This window comes from Phalacrocorax carbo, chromosome Z (genome assembly GCF_963921805.1).
Source record: "Phalacrocorax carbo chromosome Z, bPhaCar2.1, whole genome shotgun sequence".
Taxonomy (NCBI): Eukaryota; Metazoa; Chordata; class Aves; order Suliformes; family Phalacrocoracidae; genus Phalacrocorax; species Phalacrocorax carbo.
Window position 1 is genome coordinate 77742197 of NC_087548.1, and position 23031 is coordinate 77765227.

General features: G+C 37.5%; 1 protein-coding gene across 2 annotated transcripts in view; it reads left to right on the forward strand.

Annotated features, from left to right (window-relative positions):
* Positions 1–23031, forward strand: part of RASGRF2 (Ras protein specific guanine nucleotide releasing factor 2) — a 134792-nt gene that overhangs the window by 62824 nt on the left and 48937 nt on the right. The window contains exons 10-17 of one of the 2 annotated variants that reach the window (XM_064438404.1): positions 3540–3700; positions 4688–4754; positions 5610–5746; positions 9465–9547; positions 12845–13093; positions 13399–13787; positions 17030–17158; positions 18442–18531. In XM_064438404.1, coding sequence (XP_064294474.1) covers positions 3540–3700; positions 4688–4754; positions 5610–5746; positions 9465–9547; positions 12845–13093; positions 13399–13787; positions 17030–17158; positions 18442–18531 — 1305 coding nt within the window. The remainder of the gene's footprint in view (positions 1–3539; positions 3701–4687; positions 4755–5609; positions 5747–9464; positions 9548–12844; positions 13094–13398; positions 13788–17029; positions 17159–18441; positions 18532–23031) is intronic. The other variant, XM_064438405.1, reaches the window with a different exon arrangement.

Consider the following 23031-nt stretch of genomic DNA (forward strand, 5'->3'; position numbering starts at 1 on the left):
TCCCCTTAACATTGGCAAGTATTATTTTGTCTGTGTACCCAGTGTTCTATCAGAATTATTTTTTCCCGTGGGAATCAGTCGGAAGAAGATTACTGTTGCAGTGTTAGACCCAGGTCAAACCCATAGTTTAAGTAAGTAAAATTCAGATTTATTTCTGGGCATACAGTCAAAGAAGAGTGGACAAGGCTGTATGTTATAGAAGGCTGTATCACAGCGGCATCTTTTGGAATATCCACTGCATGTGATTTTGTGTAAGTGCAGAAGTCTGAATAGAGCTAATGAAGTAATACTGAGCCCACTTTCCTTTCATATCTGACAGTAGGGTCACTTTGACAGTGATGTCCATCTTTACTAATTTCAGTTAGTCTCCTATTCTTGTTGATCAGTGTAGACAGGTACAGGAAACCTCTTTTCATCTTACAAAATATCAGGGGTGCCTTTAGCTTTTTTCACGCTTTTTCTGTGAAGGTTAGTTACAACTTTGCTGTATGTTACATACTTTACTTTTCTAAGAAGAGATTGTTTCTGTTGAGCTGTGCAAGTTGAGACCATAGGAACTATCTCTGGCAGTGCTTTGCAATGTAGATTGTGGATTCCCCTTCAGGTTTCTTGGAATCTCCTTTTCTTTGTCTCTTACTTTGATACACACTGTATTGTCAGGCACACTATCAGTCATGACAGACAATTAAGGAACATTTTCTTTAAGAGTATAAAGGAAACGTAGAGTGTTGCAATCTGCAATCCAACATTCTCTGACACCCAGACAACTGGGTGTCTGGAGGCCCTTTAGATGCCTTCAAACACTCTGTCTAATGTTCCTACCATCAGCTGCTATGAATGTACCTCTACTGTTAAATATATCAGAATTACAAAAATCATGGAAGAGTTGAGATTGTAAGGGATTTCTGGAAATTATCCTGTCCAATCTCACCTGCTCAAAGCAGCATCAGCTGGAGCAGGTTGCTCTGTACTATGTCCGGTTGGGTTTTGGTTGTTCCCAAGGATGGAGACTCCACAGCTGCTCTGAGTGAGCAACCGCTTCCAGTGTTTGACCATCCTTACAGTAATATTAGAAGGCCTCCAGAATGGAGAAAGCTAAACTGAATTTGCAAATCAGGCAGTTACAAGTAGGTTAAAATTTATATTTTTTAAAAAAATACAACCTTTTGTTGTTCTTGGATTGAAAAAGGGCGAATAGAGTGACTATCCTGGCACTATCGATGTACTGAAAGTGCTTAGGATAAAACTTCCTGAGATTACTCTGATTGTCCAAACTATACTATTAATGAATGTTCTAAAATTAGCCTCAGTTGCTCACTGCAACTGTACATTGGCCAATTGTGACCTTTTTTTTCCTTTAGAGGAAATCTGTAGTAGATGCATGGTGGGCAAATGCACAGTTTCATTAATCAGAAAAGCTTGATGGGAATGCATAAAGTCCTTGCTTGATGTCAGCCATGCAGCACATGTAGGAGTTATATTTCTCTCTGTAAATATTGAGTATCAAAGAGAGAGAATGCAGTCTCTCTTTTCTGCATTTAAAAAATCTAGTTTATTTTGATTTACCTTATTAAACAATAACATTTCCGTTCCATACAAGAACACCATTTAACTTTCAGCCCATTTTAGCACAGTATAATATGGTATTCCTGAAAGCATTCAAATAAAAATAAAAAAAATAAAAAAAAAGGTGAGTTAAAAAGCTGTGTCTGTAAATGTGTCATATTTCTAGATACCATTATTCTAAGGAGCAAAGCAGAAATGAAATGTACAGGTAGAATATTGTTACCCTACATGTGCAGAGAGAATTTCAGGAGAAAAATAACACTGCCAATTTGTGATGGGAAGTTGCTTGGGAATTGGTTTGTACTTACTCCTTGGCGTTGCAGTGGCGGCTGTGGGGCAATCAGTGTAACAGAAAAGTCACAGTTCGAACACTTGGGAATGACCTCCTTCCTGTTTTTCACAGTTGAGGCAGGTAGGCTATTTTGTTCAGGGGAAATGTACAACAACCACTATGTATTTATGGATTTTGGTCAGAATTTAAGTGAACCTAAAAATGTTCCAGACTTATAAAGTGGAACTTTACCTCACTGTTTTGTTGCAGTGACACAAATCATGTTGTACACATTTAGGTTAAATGTAAATTGGCTGCCAAAGAACTCTGTACTGTTGTAAACTTACTGGTGTTTATTTTGCTATGCCAGACAGTATAAGTTTCAAATATGTTAATTACTTTAGACTAATTAAATATATAGAGGGAGGTAAGAGTAGAAAAACATAGATAAACAGTAGCTTTCTCAGTTACCTTGATTTCTGTGATTGTTAGTTCAAGACTGTGTATGTGAGCTTTGAACAAGAGAATTTTTTTTACTATGTACAGTAAGAATTACTAATCTGGTATTTCGTGGATAATTTTTTGAGGTTTGCATTGTGTCAAGATGTTGCCGCTAGTTTGAGCTTTGATGTAGCTATGCTAGTTCACTATCTTGTTGCCTCTGAAAGGAGCAGGCCAATGTCCATCCCCTCACACTTGTTCTGCTGCTGTAACTTCCTTTGCATCACCACTGGTGTGTTTTTGACCTTGCAGTGAGGCATATCAGGGAGCTAAATCAGCTACTTCTTTGCAGCGTTCATTTCCTGTTGTTTTTGCTCTGTTAGCTAGCTAATGTTGGAATAAGATGAGAGCAAGTATAAAGGTGATAGTAAGGATAGATGTGTGGGAATGAGATTAAGAGGTCTCCTGGGTGCCCTGTGTGCTAACACCAAGTTGTGTCATAAAATCTTTCCCTTCAATATACAGAGGAATTTCACTTCACTGCCAAATTTGGCTCCAGATTCAAAATCAGAAGTGATACATGTGGTGATATCAATCTGGAAAAGTTGGTCAGAGACTGGTATTGACGTAGGAAACAGCAAACAAGCAAAGCTGTCCCCAGTCTGGAGTTCTGCAGAGTACAAATTCAGACTTACATAACCAGGTTCAATTTAGTTCAGAACGTTTTTACTGGTAACACATTTTAGATGAGCTGTGGAGCACTGAAAATTATGCAGTATAAGTTAAGAGGAAGAAATGTGCTTCATTTCCATCTCTCTTGCACACAGGCACACATACGTAAACTCTTTTCCTTCAAAACCTGTTCTTTCATCCTCTATCTCTTTGGCTTTTAAGTAATGTATCTTTTGCAAGTGTAGCAGCTGTCAAAAGTCCAGTTTGCTGTTCAGCTTCATTTTCTGATCAATATACTATTAGTGTGTTTAAATTGCATAAAAATTTGCCCAAGATCTAATCCTACCATGTACATAGGTATTGATCTAGACTGTACTTGCTTGAGTCTATTTATTGTAAAAAACAAAGTGAACTTGTGCAAAAGGTGCAAGGTGATCAACTTGTGCTTAAAACAGATGCTGATGTATTTTGATACTTACTAGAAGGAAAAGTTGCGTTAATTAATATAATAATATTCAATGCATAACACTTTAAACACTGCCAACTGAATATTACTATAACACAGTAATTTTTTCATCTTTATTATCAGGTTCCCTTATTCAAGTCCCTTCAGTTGAGAGAGGAAAACTTAGTAAAGTTCGTCTGGGATCATTGTCTTTGAAGAAAGAAGGAGAAAGGCAGTGCTTCTTATTTACAAAACATTTTTTAATTTGTACGAGAAGTTCAGGAGGAAAACTGCATCTGCTCAAGGTACAGACTTTACCGTATGACTCAATTTTCAAAATTAAAACACAACTTCAGTGAGATTTCATTATGTTACTATTCTATGACTTTAACCTGAGATTTTCCTGTGCATTTATAAACAGAAGCGAGGGGATGCAGAGTCATTGACTGCTCTGTCTTCTCATTACAAATAATAGAATTCAGCCAAAGTTCTTCCTACCAGCATCTTTCTTTCTAGAACCATGTAATTTTAATAAGCTGGGGGTTAGAAACCAGACATCAGCGTGTCTAGCTATATAAGGTAGCACTGAATGTAAGTCAGTTTTCAGTGTATAAATCAGTCAGTACAACACCATGGAATTACCAAAGAATAATTTCCAGAGCTCTAACAAAATGAATTTAAAAAGTCAATTCTGTTTTCCAGAACAGCACTTTCTCTTAAACTGAAAGCTCTTTTAAGAACACTCTACTTGTATTTGTTGAGAATCGGGCTTTCGTTGTGTAGACTTGTGAAGACAGAGAGATTGGTAGTCTACAGAGTAGTTATATTGAATAGAATTTTAATTTGACAAAGACATTCCTGAGGGGTTATTAACACTATGCATATGATTTTTCACTTTGCACCCCTTAAACAGTTCGAGTATTTTACAAAGTAAATAGAGTATAACTGAACCTTTAAAAGATATTGTATGTATTTGTTTTAAATTCAGGAGAAGGTGAAATTCTTTTTTGAAACTTGTGAACAAGTCTGTATGGGACATAAATTATAGTGTGGTAAAGATGAAAAATTTTATTTGAGTATATTATTGATTTGTTGAATTAAGAAAAATGTTATATTTAATAATCAGGTTTTAGTTCTTGAAGAAAAATGTGCATCATGCAATTGATATATCTTCATAAGATCTCTGAGTAATGTAAAATCTTAGAGTAAGGTATATCAAAGTTTAAAAATAACTAAAATAACAAATGGGAACAAATGTCAAAATTTGTGAAAAATGTTCTTTGTTCCCACAGACAGGAGGTGTTCTGTCTTTAATAGAGTGCACACTGATCGAGGAGACAGACACGAGTGATGATGATTGTAAGTTACATTCAGCTGTTTGTAGTAATTACAGTTTCTGGTTTCTTAAAATTGGTACCCTTTGTTTATTTTTCATAAGAGCAAACGGATATATTCTCCCCTTCTATGAAAGCAGAGGAATACAGTGTTAAACTGATTCAGTAGAATAGATGTTTTAACAATGGGTATACTGGCTTGGATAAGGTTTTGTTTGTTATGTTTGTTCTTGCTGTTGACATCCCACATAGGATTTTCGAGTAGACTGTCTGAAGGAATGTGACAAATTGTTTGCTGACTTTTGTATACAAGTTCACCCTGAGGATCTCGGACAGAAAAAAAAAAACCAACCAAAAAAACCCACCAAACCTTAAAATAAGAAGCATATAATTGGATTTCTTAAATACATGGGGATTGAGTGAGTTGGCAGAATTAGTGGAAACTTTTTGTCTTGGACTCTACAAATCTTGACTGCAAGCTTGTTCAATAGAAATAACAAAACACATTCCCAAGCTGATTTTATTGTTACTCATTTTGGCTTCCATCCTGCAGTTTCAGGCGCATTTTGCATTTGCATTGTGAAAGTAGTATCATTAATTTCAGTGAAACTTCTAGTATGCTGAGAGAATATCAGCATAAAAATGTTAAAAGGACTTTAGCCATATTTGGCATCTTTAGAAGTAATTTATAGCGACTCCTGCTATTGCACTTTGGCAATTTTTTTTGTATTTGGTATATGTGAAAAACAAAATCAGCTTTGGATCTCCTCTTTGTCAGATGTTTTAAACTAACGTCCATTTTAAAATAAACCATTATTTTCATTGTTTTATAGTCTGAAATCTCACATTTTGACAATTCTTTCCCCCTCTGGCTGTAAAGCAAAAGGTTCTGGACAAGTGTTTGGACATCTTGATTTCAAGCTTGTAGTTGAACCTACAGATGCTCCTCCTTTTACTGTTGTCCTTTTAGCCCCATCACGGCAGGAGAAAGCTGCATGGACAAGTGATATAAGTCAGGTAGCTTAATGCATTCTTTATCTTGTTTGTACTGAGATCTTAGTTTATTCTCCAAGAGAAGGGTGTTGATTTCTTGAGGGTTGATTTGCTGTGTTGTATACAAAAACCCCTTAGTGTTACCTGTTTTCCTCAAAATTCTGTTTTTGCATTTGAGTCATCAAACGGGTTTCTCAATGAGATGGGTATCAAATACAAAGTTGTCAGTTGACAGACACAATACTAAATGGTAGTCATTTTTATGTCTAAGGAGAGCCCATCCACATATGTATTTTAATTTAAGAAGGAGGATAGTACTTGTTTGTTCATGACTTTCCTACAGATCAAAAAACACCTGACAATCCTGAGAGAGAAAATGATACCATATCACATCAATATCATATTCCATGCAGTGAGAAAATGAGATAAACTCTGTTTTCCACGAAAAAGAATACTAGAAAACCATTGTAAATAATTACTAAGCATTCTGACAGTCTGCAGGAGCTATATTTATTGTGAATGAAGAAAAATGGTGTTTAAAACACTTTAATGTCGGGGTAATTTTTTTTTTTTTTTAGGCCTTTTGGCTGAAAACGTAGTAGACAGAATTTGTCAGAATCTATTTGGGGAAAGATGTTGAATGCACAGTGGAAAATCTGAACTTTCAACTAACCAGATCTGGATTTGAGCTTTTGCTGTTTTGTTTGTGCATGCAGCCAACAATACATATACATAGATTTCTCACAGTTCTGAATTTGACTCCTATCTTCTATTAATTTCAAGAGAAACAATTTATTAGACAAATATCAGTGTGGAATTTGATGGGTTTCTACAGATGCTACCATTGCTGGCAAAATCCCCAGGTGAATTATCATAGAAATGAATAGAAATTGCATCAAAAGAAGTTACTTTCTTCTGGACTAACTTTTCTAAAGGAACAAAAATATGGAGATAAAAATCCGAAAATATCATATGAGCTGAGAACCTTGGTCTCACTGCAGCTGAGTACAGTACAGTTCTCCTGGCTGGAGAACTTTATACAAAGTGGATTTTCAGTGAATTATGTTGTTCCATTGGCATTTAAGAGTATTGGAATGATTTGCTGGGGAGGAAAGTCCATTTCAGAACTGGCCTGGAACTTGGGACACCCAGGAGTAAGTCCGTTCTTAGCCTAAAAAATAATGAATTTAAATGAGAAAGTTATCTGCAGTCCACACAGACTAAAGATCAGAGTTTGGGTCTGCTTCCAAAGGCCAAACTGCTCCAGCTCCAAACCACAGTACTGTGGTGTTATGGCGAGAGCTGAAAAGCTCCACAGCTGACTTGAGAGCTGCTTGCCTGCAAAGCTTGGAAGTGTCTTAGCAAGGCAGATGTAAACAGAACTAGCTGCCTACAGCAGAGAGAGCGAAGGGTTGGCCAGACTGTCAGGGAAAAACAGTAAGAAGTGTTTCTCCCTTGACCCCTCTTTGAGGAAGGGGAGAACTCCCAGCTTTTGAAGACAGGTATTCTGAAGAGATGGAGCCAACAATTAACAGCAGCTTATAAGAGAAAATCTGAGAAAACTGAGGTCTGTTAGCATTGTGAGGCTGCAAAAACTTCTTCAGCCTTACAAAGGAAAGGAAGCCAGACGTGCTGAGGGGATAATAGCAGCTTAAAGAAAAAAGGAGTAAGAAGGTACATGGACTGCACAGACATTTGGGGTGTGAATTGGTATCTCTGTTCACAAGCAGCCATCAGTTGACTTAGTGCTTTAACAGTTTACAACTTTAAAAGTTGATTTAGTGTTTATGCCCAATCTGGAGAGCAAGAAGAAAGTAACCTGGGAGCATGCTACCTGTCTTTTGCTGGACAAGGAAAATTTGGGGTGAAAATCTGGGTGACACATGAAAACATCTAAACAATTTTGAGACCACTTGTCTCTTGAAGATGAAATTGTGTTTCTGACTAAGCCCATTACCAGCAGAAACCTTGCTATAAAAAATTACTGAATCATCTGCCCAGAAGCATTCGTTTCTTTTTAGCCCTGGCTGTAACCCTCAAGGAGAGCATATGAATTATGATAGCAAAAAGGGCATATAAAAAGTAATTTTAAGTAAATATGTGTTCTCCTATGTTTGCAAGTAAAAGAAATATACATGTAGTTGCTGTTCACACACAGCATCATTCTTTGTGTCCAGAATTCTGCATATAATTAAATTATATAGGCATATGACATAGAGTTCATATTTGTCTATACATTCCTAGTGAGGCTTCTTGATTTTATATTCCTTTAATACAAACCATATACTTCGTGTGAAAAATTAATGGGTTTTGTTGATGCTGAAGAAGCCTCCTCTCTTCTAGTTTGAGCTTGTTGTCTTTCATCCCTAGATCCCTGTTACACTCATTCCTTAGCTAGAATGATGATCTCTGTGTCAGGGAGGTGATAAATGCTAGGCCCGTGCAGACTAAGGAAAACAGTGCTGAATTACCACAGGCATTTTTATGACTGGTGCTAAGGGCTTCTTTGCAACATTTAAAATTCACATGGGGAAATTATGTATTTTATTAGATGTATTTTTCTCAGGGCTTTTAGGTAATAATTTGGTAAAATCATAATGTGAATTATTACAACTGCATTTTTTAATAATCTTAAATACCTGAATTTAAAAACAGATATAGCTACATAGATCATATTTTAAACATAGAGCTGTGTAATAGATTTTAAACCTGAAGAGGCCTCTGATTATCTTCTTTGACCAATCTAACATCAGTCATTATTTTGCTATGATAGGTTCCAAAGCCAGCAGATTATTTTTATTCTTAAAGTCCATGTAAATGTGTGTGATAATTTTGGAAACTCTTTTTTACTGACATATAGAAATACTGTATGATACATGATGAATAAAACTAGAAGACGGGTCCTGCAGTGTTAGGTAGGGGGTACTAATCACAGACAATATAAACCTGATCCACTTGCAGACTGCTCACTTCCAAGAGCAAGGCTTGTGGTGCTGTGTTACCTTGACTACATAAAAGTACCAACCAGAAGATGATGGTGTACAAATGGCTTTGAGCTACCCCTGTGCACCACCAGCACTGAGGTGCTTTGAGGCTTGAAGAACAGCTTATGCATGCTTAGTTTGTAAACTTCTACCAGCCACAGGACAGCATGTAATTTCTAAAGCGGTATGTGCTGTGGCCATTTCCCAGAAGTGTCTTTCCAGCTTCTAATACCAAGCCCAATTATACAAGAGTTTGCAAAGAACTCCTTAGACAGCATCTTCATAGCTATGTTTCACAACAAGAGCATCAGTTGAATTTGTTTTTACAAGTGTGTTTCTAGAAACAGTTTATATTTCACTTTTATTTTTTTTGCACAGTGTAAAGGTTAAGGTATTAGTATATCCATTTGTGTATAAAGTGTTCTAACTTCCATGCTGTATTGATTTTTCAAGCTTACCACTCATTCAGGAAGTGGTAGAGATACTTAATTTTGTTCAGTTTCAAAGGAACTTCAAAGGAGATTTCACTTCCAACTCAAAATACTTAATCACATGGAAAAAAAAGATGCTGAGCTGAATACCCTGAGTGTGTATATAAATACTGCATCACTGCTTTTCATTTATGAAAATACCTTTTACCAGTCAGTCCATAGCCTGTAAAAGCTATGCTTTAAGCTTACAGCAATATGAAAAGTGTGGAAGTTAAGTCCCATTACCCTGTGGTTTTTTTTAACAGTCCTCAATGTTTATTTTCACAGTGCATTGATAATATAAGGTGCAACGGTTTAATGACCATAGTGTTTGAAGAAAACTCAAAAGTCACAGTGCCACATATGATCAAGTAAGTGCAGCATTTTTTTCCCAGTGAACAAAATAGTTTAAGTTTTAATAAAAGAAAATGTGCATTTGGAAAATACAACCCTTTAGTTTATTTTTTCCCCATTTTTGTTGAATGGAATTAATTCTACATCCCAATACATAAATTTTCAAATCTTTTTCTTGAAATGGTAGGGATGACTCAAAATGGTAAACTCTCAATTCACAGTATTGGAGTGTATAGGATCACAAGTCAGATTTTTCTGTTATTTGTGAAGTTGCCTTCAGTTATGCTTCAGATGAATAATTTTATTCTCTGTTAGCTTTTCTCTGTCATACCACTCATAATTTTATTTAATATATTTTAAAATGTCTTAAGAATTTAGGTGAGTACAGACAAGTGTAATTTTCTAAGTTATTTTGTTTTATTAGCTACAATTGTTCTTCTCTTTGTTTTTCTTATTTCTGAGAAAAAAAATATTTTGTTTCATAATTTGAACTGATCATATCAAGGTGACATCATTATTCATAAATCTGCTTCCTTCACCCTTGGATTCTTTCAGTCATTTATTGTAATAAGTAATTTTTTTTTGTAGAAAGCACTTTTCAGTGCATGATTCCAGACTTCTAACACACTTTTACCTCTTGTATGCTCTACAGATCTGTATTTACATGAGTTTCACCTACTATTATCCTATATAAATATGAAGGAATAGAGCATAGGGATAGAAACATGAGTGTTTATTTTCTTACTATTATCTGTCCCTAGGCCATTTCTCTCCCTTGGATGTACACAATACATGAAGGTTTCTCACATGCCTCTCTTGTAGTTGTTGTCTCTTCTCTGTTTGTATATGTTTAGAAATGAAAAAGCGATAACATCTGTGAATACACTGTTAGGGCACATACCTGGAAAAGAGGCGTTTTATTCCAGGAACTATCCAGTGTGGAAACACTTCAGTGGCCTGCTGAATCTTAACAATATGTTAATCTGTTTTCCAGTTGCGGAGTACAGAAAGGTCTTAATCCCAATGTCAAGAGAAAGAAATCTTAAGTCTACAAAAGTTACAGGATCTTAACAACAGACACAAATTTCACAGAATCCTATAATGACAGAATCCCAGGTTGGAAGGGACCTCAGGGATCATCTAGTCCAACCTTTCTAGGAAGAGCACAGTCTAGACAAGGTGGCCCAGCACCCCGTCCAGACGACTCGTGAAGGTGTCCAACGTGGCCGAGTCAACCACTTCCCTGGGGAGATTATTCCAATGGTGACTGCCCTCGCTGTGAAGAAAATTTTCCTCTCGTGTCCAATCGGAATCTCCCCAAGAGCAATTTGTGTCCATTCCCCCTTGTCCTCTCCATGTGACTTCTGTATAAAGGGAGTCTCCATCTTCTCTGTAGCTACCCCTTAAGTACTGGTACATGGTGGTGAGATCCCCTCTGAGCCTCCTTTTCTCAAGGCTGCACAACCCCCGCTCCCCCAGCCTATCCTCATATGGCAGCTTCCCAGTCCTTTGATCATCTTGGTGGCCCTTCTCTGGACCCCTTCCAACCTGTCCACATCCTTTTTGTAGAGTGGGGACCAGAACTGAGCACAGTGCTCCAGGTGAGCCTGACAAGCGCTGAGTAGGGTGGGATAATGACTTCTTTCTCTCTGCTGGTGATGCCCTTTTTGATGCAACCCAACATCCTGTTGGCCTTCTTGGCCGCAGCAGCACACTGTTCGCTCATGTTGAGCTTCCTGTCCACCAGGACCCCCAGGTCCCTTCCCACAGAGCTGCTCTCCAGCCAGGTGGATCCCAGTCTGTGCTGCACTCCTGGGTTATGTTTTCCCATAGTTACAGTTGTCCTTGTAGAACTTCATAAGGTTCTTGCTGGCCCACTCTTCCAGCCAATCCAGATCTCCCTGCAGAGCAGCTCTCCCTTCTGGAGTGTCTACTTCCCCACTCAATTTCGTGTCATCTGCAAACTTCATCAGGCTACACTTGATCCCGTTATCAGGATCACTTATAAAGATGTTGAATAACATTGGGCCCAATATTGATCCCTGGGGGACCCCACTAGTGACAGGTTGCCAGTTTGAAAAGGAGCTATTTACCACCACCCTTTGGGTGCGGCCTGTCAGCCAGTTCCCCACCCACCGCACAGACCACTTGTCTAGGCCATAACACATCAATTTCTGCAGGAGGAGACTGTGGGGGACCGTATCAAAAGCCTTGGAGAAGTCCAGGTAGCCAATGTCCAATGCCCACCCCATGTCAACCAGGCAAATCACTTTGTCACAGAAGGCCACCAGGTTTGTCAAGTACAATCTGCCTTTAGTGAAGCCATGTTGGCTTTTCCCAATCACGTGCTTCATTTGACTTGTGATTTGGCCCTCAGGAGGATTCTGAGATTTTACTCATCTGATTTTTAGCACACATTGACTTTTAGTGTCAAATGCCTCTGGGTGAATTAAAAAAAAAATTGCCACTTTTCTGAGGACCCAACCTAAGAACGAATAATGGGTTTTTAAAATGTAATACAGTGTAGAAGTGTGTTGAATATTTTGATGCTGTATTCTAGGAAAATCCAATCATTTTTACTGGAAAGATCAGGCAGTATTGAAAGATGATTTACTTAGTATCCATCCTACTTTTTTTATGACTAAGTCTTCAACTAGATAAAATTAAGCAACCTGAATTTGGAGAAAAAACATAAGTAGGGTTATGTAAATTATTAATTTACATATTTTATTTAATTTTTGTTTTGAAATGCAATGCCCCTCAATGATTTCTGCTTTGAAATTTGAGTTGTTTCATGGTGTTCCCATTTGCTTTTAAAAAAAAGCAACATTTTTGGAGCCTGAGGGCTTCAGGTGAGCCTTATGATTAGCTAAGGGGTTAATTTTACTGTCTCTTGCTGGAGTCCATTAGTTTATAAACAAGAAAAGATTGCAATTGGTCCACAATTATTCTATAGTGAGTTTCTGGTACTATAGCACTACAGGCCACAGCAGCCTGAAGGAGACAAGAGGCAACAATTCTGCCTTCTGTTTCATTTCAGAAATTTAGGCTTCATTAATGATATCTTAGATTTTGAAATGTAAATTAATTATTTGCCAAAAATAACATTTAAATGGCCTTAGTTATAACATAAAATATAACTGAATGGAAGCAGGTTTCACCACAAATTGGGAGTCTTCATGTGTTGATGAAACACAAGAATGCATGTGTATTTGCTGATACTATGTTGACAGGAACAGCTAAAGTGATATGACTACTGTACCATAATCACGATTCTTCTTTGCTAACATGTTCAAAATTTAATTTCTGTGTAGATCTGATGCTCGTCTTCATAGAGATGACATTGATATATGCTTCAGCAAAACGCTGAATTCCTGCAAAGTACCCCAAATCCGTTATGCAAGCGTTGAACGCCTTTTGGAGCGGCTAACAGACTTGCGATTTCTAAGTATTGATTTCCTGAATACGTTCCTACACACTTACCGCATATTTACTACTGCAGCTGTTGTACTGGAAAAACTTTCAGACATATACAGGCGGCCGTTCACTTCCATTCCTGTCAGGTGAGCTCCAGAGTTTTTTGCTTCTATCATAGATTTCTTTACAAAATTATCATGGTGTCATTTGTTTGTTTAGTTTTTACCATGTTTGTATGTTATATGAATAATTTAAGAAGAAAGTTCTTCCTTTGCAATAAATAGGACATAAGTTTTTAGGTAAGTCTGTCTCAAATTTCTGCGCAGGCTTTGAGGACTGTGTCATATAGATTTTGCAGTGCCATGCAGATTTGCAAAAAATTTGTCTGGAAGTGTTCCAGCTTAATCTGTTTGGTGTTTATCTGTTGATTTTTTTTATTTCCTTCTCTCAGGTCTTTGGAGTTATTCTTTGCCACCAGTCAAAACAACAGAGGAGAGTACCTGGCTGACGGGAAGTCACCACATCTGTGTCGCAAGTTTTCTTCTCCTCCTCCGTTGTCGCTTTCCAGAACTTCCTCACCAGTCAGAACCCGAAAACTCTCATTGACCTCACCGCTGAATTCAAGGATCGGTGCCCTTGACCTCTCTACTTCATCTGTGGCAAGCAGTCCTACCTCGACCTACAGCCCGGCCACCTCCCCGCCACCAACGGGTAGCAAAGTACCGCTGGACCTTAGCAAAGGGCCCTCCTCTCCTGAGCAAAGCCCTGGCTCCATAGAGGACAGCTTGGAGAACCCTCGCGTTGACCTCTGTAACAAGCTGAGAAGAAGCATTCGAAGAGGTATTATATACCCACAAAATACTGAATGTCACTTTTGATAAATAGGGTAGTCTCTAAGGTAGGGGTGACCTTTACCAAATTACTGCTGAGAAGTTGTTTCTCATGTCTTTTTTTTTCTCCTGATCACCTTAAGCTGTGTTGTGAAACCAGACACTCTGTTTTCTGTTTTTTTCTCTAGAAGAGGCTGCAATAAATTGTCAGTTTCCACCACTTTGTTGCTTCTTTGTAGGAATGGCAGAATGGCCTTGTCTGTTTTCACTTCAGCAGATTGTTAAGGAGAAGGCAGAAGGAAGCGTTTGATGCCAGTTGTGTTTTCTGCGGTGAAAGATTTTGGTGTTCTACCATTACTACAGGAAGTAAAATATCCAGTTAAAAATAAATAGGGATGTAAAAGACCTAATGTTTACATAACAGGGCTAGTTTTCCAGAAATATTTCATCACTAATCCAAACAAATAATTTATGTGATGCATCTGGTACATTGGTGAGATTCGTACCACCTGGTTGTTATCCATCCAGAAGATAGGTGTCTAAAATAGATTAATTGCTCCTGTGCAAATGCCTGTTTTCATCTATGGATTGTGTAAGGCACCTTGGAATAGGTACTACTTCCAGAGGGCTAAAGTTGGTTGTTATAAACCTGAATGTGGGCGTGTGGTATGGGATCATTGTATTTATAGATGGCAAAGCAAGAAATTAGCTGTGATCTCATAGGATGTATAGGTGTGCACTTATTTATCATTGCTCTTTGAGGATAGAGGCATGGTCTTCTGAATTAGAATAGAAGTATATAGTAATTTTTTGTATTGCTGCTATATTCAACAGCAGATGAAGAAATTAAAAAATGCCATTTTGTTCCTAAGATTCAGGTTTAGAAATGGCCTTACATGGCCTGACTTACAGACTGAGGAATTTTAACTGCAAATCTTAGCAAAATGCAGCTTAGTTTTACAGTGACAATGAAAATTGATATAACCCAAGAGGAAAGAAGAAAAATATTACCAAATATAAACTAAGAAAAAATATGATTGAAGCATTATGTTTACTTCTTACTGATGAATTGAAATGAGTGCCCTGGAAAGAAATTTGATGTTGTATTATGCAGAGGGATTATTTTCACAGAATGTACTCTATTGTTTAACAAAAAACCTTTTTAACAAGCAAGTTAGCCACCTTAGCGTTATAGGAGTCTATGCTTGCCCATGCTTTATGCTTTCATAAAATGCTGGTTGGCTGTTACACTTAATCATTATATTTCTGTATGCTGGCTGTTTTTAAATGAATAGCAGAACATATTATTTATATATATAAAATATAGTATTTACTATGTAGAGGGGGGGCGAATTCTTCTTGTGCACTAGTGTAACCACATTCAAATCACTGTGCTAGCACAGCATGTCTCGAAATACCAGCCGTGCATTAAAATTAATTGTATGCAGGTAACTGCAGTCTTAGGTGTAACATTTTTTGCTATACACTGTAAAGTAAATGAGTAAAAAATAGGTTATTCTGGCCTAGTGTTAGCACTAGGCATTGTTGCAGAGGTATTCAGATTTTGCATTCCAGTTTATCAAAGCTGGAACTGTCAATCTGGGCAGCATGAGGAACATTTGGAAATGGCAGGAACCTCATATAAATGCTAAATTGCTGTCTGTGCAGTGTCTCCAGTCCCTTTGGGGATCTCCTGCTGAACAGTTTGCACTCTGGAGGAATCTGCAGCTAGATAGCTCTGTTCTGAGGGGAAAATCCTTTTGTCACCCAGCTGCATATAGCATGTTGAGGAAGAGGAGTAACTTTAAAAAGAAATCTCAAAAGGAGAATGGAAGTGGGTAGTAGGAGAGCTATGAAATGCTAATCTGCATGTTTCCTATGATACATAACCTGCTTCTTTGTTTCTGAAGTTTTCTGGGTAAGGAGACCCATTCTACTTAATCAGGAGCCACCACCCCATTATGGCTAATGCTGTTGCTTTGGTACTGCCAGGTTTCCAAGAAAACAACTATGGCCTACTCTAAATCCAATATAAATGTATAAATTTTGTTGCCCAGGACGTATTATGGTGGTTGTTTTTCTTCTTGAATGTTGTCCATTTATACCCTGGAGTTTCCACCTTCACCCACTTCCAAAGTTGTTGTTTACTTTCAAAGCTTTTGTTTTCCAAAGTTTTTGTTTGTATATATATTTATATATACAATGCTTATGCTGCAGGCGCTGTTGTCATTTATCTCGATATGCAGGATATATTTTATCTGGTTGTTTTCCCTCATTTTGGAAGTCGCATTTCTACCATTCCTTTTTTATTCTGATAGAAGAACTGCTCCATGGAGTAATCTGCTCTGCAGTGCTGTTTAGCCATTTTATTGGGCAGTTTTTGATTACATATAGTTATCAAACATGGATTATTTTCCCTAGCTCATATAAAACCTGGGAGTTCAAGTGTCCTGATCCTTATTACATATGCGTTTCACTGCATATTCTGCTGACTTAAAGTGCAGTCTTATCCAAGCTATTTTTAAAACTGACAACTTGCTGGTTTTCACCAAGTTCTTTATTTATGAGCTTTCGTGTGAATATGTCATTGGTACAAAATTTTCCCAGTCCTTTAACTCCATCCAGAGGATAATTATTGCTGAGTCTTCTTAATGCAAAAGTTTAATGCCGAGTTCCAGGATCAGTACTGTTTAAAACAACTATAAACCACTGATTGAATGTAACCAGCTTTGTGTTAGATGGTATTTAGGGGTATTAGATTGGTATTGAAACACTGGTGTTAAGTGCTATTAGTTAATAGTCATTTTTTAAACCTTACCTTTCAATGAAGCCCCCTTTGATGTACATATTCTTTTTTATCGATGCAGTACAGTTCAGATTGTCCATTTGCAGACTTTCTGTCTTTTGGTGTTTGTAAACTGAGAGTCCTGAATTACCCACACACTCTATAATCTCTCCAGAGGCACTCCATATCTAATCTGACTACACTCTGTTGTAAAAAAACATATCTTAAAGCCCCATACCATAGTTCGCGATGGCTTCTTGATAGTTGCAGATAGTATTTATATATTACAATAACATTGCATTACATTATATAATAATTGATACATTAATCAATATAAGTGGAAATATATTTATTTTAAAATAATGTAACATAATATAACATAACATAATATAATATAATGTAATATAATTGAATAGTTGTAAATTATGGATGATCATCCCAGTATTAACATTTATTCTCTTTTAAAGCAGCAGTTCTAGAGTCTGTGTCAGTGGACCGGACAATTCCTGAAAGCACCTCAGCAGTGGATACCACAGAGCTTTCCCCATGCAGATCGCCTTCAACACCACGTCATCTCCGCTATCGTCAACCAGGAGGTAAAAACCTGATGTTTCTTGCCTCTATCAGTTCCTTTAATAAGTTTAAATACTGTAGCTGTAGTCTTTTCAGGATAAGAGAAAAGAATAATAGTTGAATAATGTGTTTTGTTTGTATTTTCTTCATTTCTCAGGTATTGAAAAGAGCTGTTAGAGTGCAAATTATGATGGTTTATTTGTATAGGCATAACAAGAGACTTGGAAGTGTATTGGGACTCTGGTATGATGAAATGTTCTTAAATAGCTCGAGCAGGATGTGTCAAAGTTCACAACTGATACTAAATCAGTCCTATTCTCACAAAACTCTCAAGACCTTGACAGATTTTTTTTCAGCTACTAAGGGGATATATTTTGGGCACCATATGTAACCATAAAATACACCGCACCCACTATTGTCAATGGGAACTGACTGTGTCTGTTTCTTTGTATAACACTGAACATTTACAGATGGTGTCACATTATTTGGGTCCAAAATTTTATTAAACTGCTCAACTGAAAGTAAAAGTGAGAGCTGGAGCTCCTCAAATAGCACTCACGTGGCTCTTTGAAGTCATTAGCAGAGCTGTGAGCTATGTCCATGAATACTTAAAATGATGCCATCTCATACTAGGCAGATTTCTAGGCAGTTATTTCATGCCTGGGATTAAAACAACAAAAACAGAGCAGAGTTTTCTCAACTGTTAATAAGTTGCTGAGACATTTTAATTTTAAACTAGTAGTAGTCTTCTGTTATTGGGCAAGTTTATGGTGAGATGACAAGATCTGGGAGTTGGAAGCTGTGGGGAACAGTGTCATATTATCTGACTACTAGTCAGAAGCAATGTTCACAGCACTCGCTACAGAAAAAGTTTGATAAATTGTGCAAAACTGTATTCATCCTAGGCAGTGACCTGTGAAAATATATGAATCTAGTTATCAAAAGTTGGTTAATATGCTTGATTCTCTAATATGACTTTTTGTTTAGGCAAATATTCTACACCACTGATTTTGTCTTTTTTTATTTTTCTTTTCCTGTTTGGTTACTGCTTGTTCCTCACCTCAGCAGTGCCTTAGACATTTTCTTCTGTATCAACATTAATGATATGGACCTGGAAATAAAACTTAGATCACAAATATGATTTTGATATTTTTGTTTCCCTTAATATAAAGTCCTCTGGTAATGAAGATCTAAAACATTCACAAAGTATAAACATTAGTGAAGATTTTAAGTACTGTTGTTGCCTAACTTGTAAAATATGAGAAGATTGTAGAAGTTAACTTCTCTCTGTCTGTTCCCTTTACAGTACAAACTGCTGACAACAGCCACTGTTCAGTATCTCCTGCTTCTGCTTTTGCTATTGCTACAGCTGCAGCAGGGCATGGGAGTCCACCAGGTGAGAGAAATGTGGTGTACAAAAGCGAGATAACAGTAAGATACCTAGGCCTCAAAAGGTAAATATTTCCTAAGAACATACTTATCTGAATCCTAAATAGTCACTGATTTGTTGCTTTAATCTGCTGGTGTTTTGAGTCTGGAATCCTGCCTTTTGTGTGGACATTGCAGTACAGTATTCACAGATAACTGGAGCCTGGGCTTCCAGTTATGTGGCCATTATGAAAATATTTGTAATGTAACTCATTTAATTGAAAGTGAAATTGACCCATTAGAATGACTAAAACAGCTTAAGACAGACTGTTCAGGTACATCCACCCCATTGCATTTCCTGCTGTGGCAGTCTGAAAATTCTGACTGATGAAGCAATTTATGTCACCAAAGAGTAAAATCATCTTTTAGGCAGTTTATAGATCATCTTGTCCTGGGAAGTTGCCAGCAAACATCACCATGTCTACTTGAAAGAAGGAGAGGATGAGAAAGTGTTCAGGAATGTCTTTTAGAACAAAACATGAATCCTAATGTATGAGGACTGCATACTATACCACAAACCTTGAAGAAACTTCTGTGAGCTTTGTGCCTTTTTTTGTGGACTCTAAGGAGATTGCCAGACTATTCAGTGAGATTTTGAACTGTCATGGTATAAAACAATGATAGCTTTTCCTGCTGACTTAAATCAGAATTATATTTATCACTCCACTTTTTCATTTCTTCATCTATTAGTTGAACTCTCGTATTCTGTCCTGAGTATTTCTAGTCCAGCCTATTACTGAAAGATTAGTATTTTACATATATGTAATCTGCTAAACATCTAGATCATATCTTTATTGGTTTTATTTTTTTGTATACACTTACAATTTAATGTTTTATTTTGCAAATGAACCCTTTTTTGTCCAAGTTTGGTATACATAAGAACAGTTGTACTTCACTAAATTATTGCAAGAGTGTACTGTATATTCCTTGGAGAGCAGCCATGTTGTCTACTGACTGGAGGTACTTGATTTATGTTTTGAATTTGCTTGCTGTCTTCATGCATACCCTTTAACATCTTAATATTTTCCACTGAGTCCTGTCCTAGGTCATGTTATAAATAAAAAGCAACTTTTTTAAAGTCTACAGAATCACTTTCACTTTGCATTGACACCCACAGTTCATTTTGATGGTATTTGACAAAGCATAGTACAACTGCAAATTAACACCTACCTCTTTTCCATCCTAACTGTTAGAATGTCAAGCAAATGCTTTGAAGACCCGAGTCTCAAAATCACTCATGAAATTCTATGCAAGTCAGTAAATCACCATTGATTTCAGTGCATTTTGTATCCACTGTGTCTAATGTTGTGGTCATTGGCTTGAGGAGTGTGTAGGCATCATGAGAAAATAATTTCTGGGTAAACATTGATCAGTGCTCCTATTACTCTTATGTGCTTCTTGTGATCTTGAGATGATAACAAGAGAGTAATGTTTGGTTTTAGGAATGTTATGAACGTGTCATAAACATGTATTTATTGAAACTATGAGTGTCCTCTGCCTTTGGAATCAGATACTGCCAAGGAATCTGCAACACATTTTGCTTTATGAATCAATTCTGGTATGTTTACAAGTTGTTCAAAGAACACAGTAAGACTGAAAAATACTGGGTTTTTTCCCCCAAGGATGAATTCAATTAAAAATTACTGCTTTCATATTGTTAAAAGCTCAGCTTTTCAATATTTGTAGTATTGAAGTAAGAGAGAAGATAAAACCTACAGGTAATTGAATCAATCAGTTGAAGTAATATCAAAGTATGGGGATGCTGAGAAAGAAAAAAACAACATCCCTAATATTCTTAAGTACTTTTTTGTGTTGCTGTTTAAGCTAGTTCTGCATAGAAGGTTTTTGTCCTGCATGATGTAGAAAAACAATACGAAGGTTCTGCAGCAAATCTGACAAGAAAAGTGCGTGGTGGGGAGTCTCAGGAGACTGAGATGAAACAAGGCTGTCCACCTGTAATCAATATGAAAATTTAAGGCTTAAACAGCCGAATCACCTCTTTTGTAACTTAATGCAATTAATCATGGTAGAGATGGTATTCAAGTTGCAGAGTCATGCAGCTCAAATTTGGGTAATTCAAATAATTTTATGGCTTCCCCATTATGTGTTATCATAATTATGTGAGTTTTTAAAAGAACATATTTTTTGCCCAGTGGGCTCCTGTCTCATTCACTGCATAGGATGGGCATGATCCCTCAATGGATCAGGTCTGGGTGGTGGATAAGATCTATGGCTTTTTGTCTTTTTCCAGTTAGTCCTTGGCCTCGCTGCCACAGACATTGTGATCTGTACCATTTAATATACTGATACATGGAATATAAATAGAGTGGCAGGTCAAATTCAGTGTTGGTAAATACTGAATGATACACATGAAGAAGACCAGTCTGAGCGCTACCCCTGAAAGGATGGGCTCTGTGCTGTACATTATTGCTCAGGAATGAGGTACGAGGATTACAACAGATAGTTCCATTAAACGATCTTAGTGCTCAGCAGGAGCCAAAAAGGTAAAAGAAACATCAGGAATTATTAGGAAAGGAACAGAGCAGAGAAGACCATTATGCTACCACACTATAAATCCATAATTTGCAAGCATATTGAAGACAATGTACAGTATGTACTTTGTTGCAATATGTCCTGTTTGAGATGAGGGCTTAAGAGCTTGCAATCAAGGAGGAGTGGAAGTATAAAATTGCTTTGGTGCATTTGAAGTTTAGAGAAGAGATGACTTGTAGTGTTGATGAGAAAGTTCTGCAAAACCGTGGATGTCATAGGGAGAGTTAGTAGGCATTTGTTGCTGTTTCTGATCTACAAGAGGTAGGGGACATTAGATGAATGTCATGAGGCCAAGGTTCATGCGAGAGAGTCATCAGTAGTGACTAGACCGGCAAAGCAGAACAGGTTCAGGAGCCGAAATCAGTTGGAGGTTGTGGGAGAGTACTAGGGGTAGGAGTCATCTCTGTCTTCTATTCTCTCTGTTCCCTGAAGCCTTCTAGCTTCTGGCCATTTTGTTATGTTTTGTTTTCCCAGCATATGATCTCAGCTTTTCTCAACTTTCCACCTTCCATTTCTGACTGTTCAGGGTTGCATTGAGGCAAGCAGGTTAACAGACTCACTGGAAAGCCCTACAGTTACACACTCTACCAGAACCAGACATGAAGATTTAGTCATCTCCTGTGGAGAGTGTTGGCCATAACATTTTATAATTGCTGTCACCATGCAATGATAATTTTGTTTACTGATAAGTATGCGAAGCTCTGAACACCTCTTTCAGGGCATATGATGGCTTTGCTTATCTTATGATAAGCAACTGTGGGAATGCTTTCTACATTGGTCTTGTCTGCAGGCTTCATGACCACAGGTGGCTTGATGGGAAGCCAAAGCTGAAAGACTTTTCAGTGCTTTGGTCTACTTTAGATATTGGTGCACTCTCCCCTTCGGATGCAGCCTGAGTACAATGCATGTTGGCAGTGTTTCCAGTCTGCTCCATCCCTACTGTGTGAGGACCCGTGCTTTGCAAAAACACCCTGAAGATTTTTGGGGCACTCTTATCTGTTGGGTTCATTTGTTATCTGAGTGCACATGAGGTGCACATGTAGGGCTAGCAGGGCCCTAAGGACAGTTCATGCTTGGGTTGCCCCACCACACTATATGCTGCACTAGTTTATGAGCTGCTGAAAAGAAGGTGCTGGCCACCACGGCATTGCTGTGCAGCACACAGAGCTTTTGCAGTGTACAGTGCATTCCTCTGAACCAGGAATATTCAGGTTCTTACGCTCTTCAGCAGTTCTTTGTAACTTACTGGTTTTGTTGCCATTAATTTCAGTTATTTTGCAGGTAGCTGCTTTTATGATGCCAAGCTGTACTACTTGTCCTATTGTTTAGTCCATCTGTCTAGCTAAATTTTAATCTCTGCATATCTTAATCATGTTTTTGTCTATTCTCTTCCAGAAAATTTGTATATTACTTGTTTATTTTAGCAGCATGATAAAGATAAATAGAAATATGAAGTGAAAGTAAAGAGAGTTAAATAAGGCACCCCAGGTGCACAGCTTAGTGCCTGCATGAATGATAACATGCACAGTAGGGATTAATAGAGTGTGATGTGTCTTTTACATCTCCTTTCTCTTTTGAGCAATGTGAAGGATGGCTGGGTGGTTCATGGCTTCCTGCAGTTCTAGTAATCTGTCACCATTAATAGGTGGCTGCACACCTTCATTCTTTCCCCAACTTATTCAAATAGGATAATACTAGCACATTCTATCATAGAAATTGCAGGTCAAAGTAATCTTTATTCTGCAGTCTTGCTGCTTTCTTTTATTGCAATAAAGCTTATTCTTCAGCAAGGAAAGACAACAAAGTTATGCAAGCATCCTTCTCCACAAGAGTGAGAGGCATGCTGTTTTCAGATGCTGTTTTGGATGTAACCTGATAGAAACTCAAATTGTTGATATAGGGACAAGTATTATTC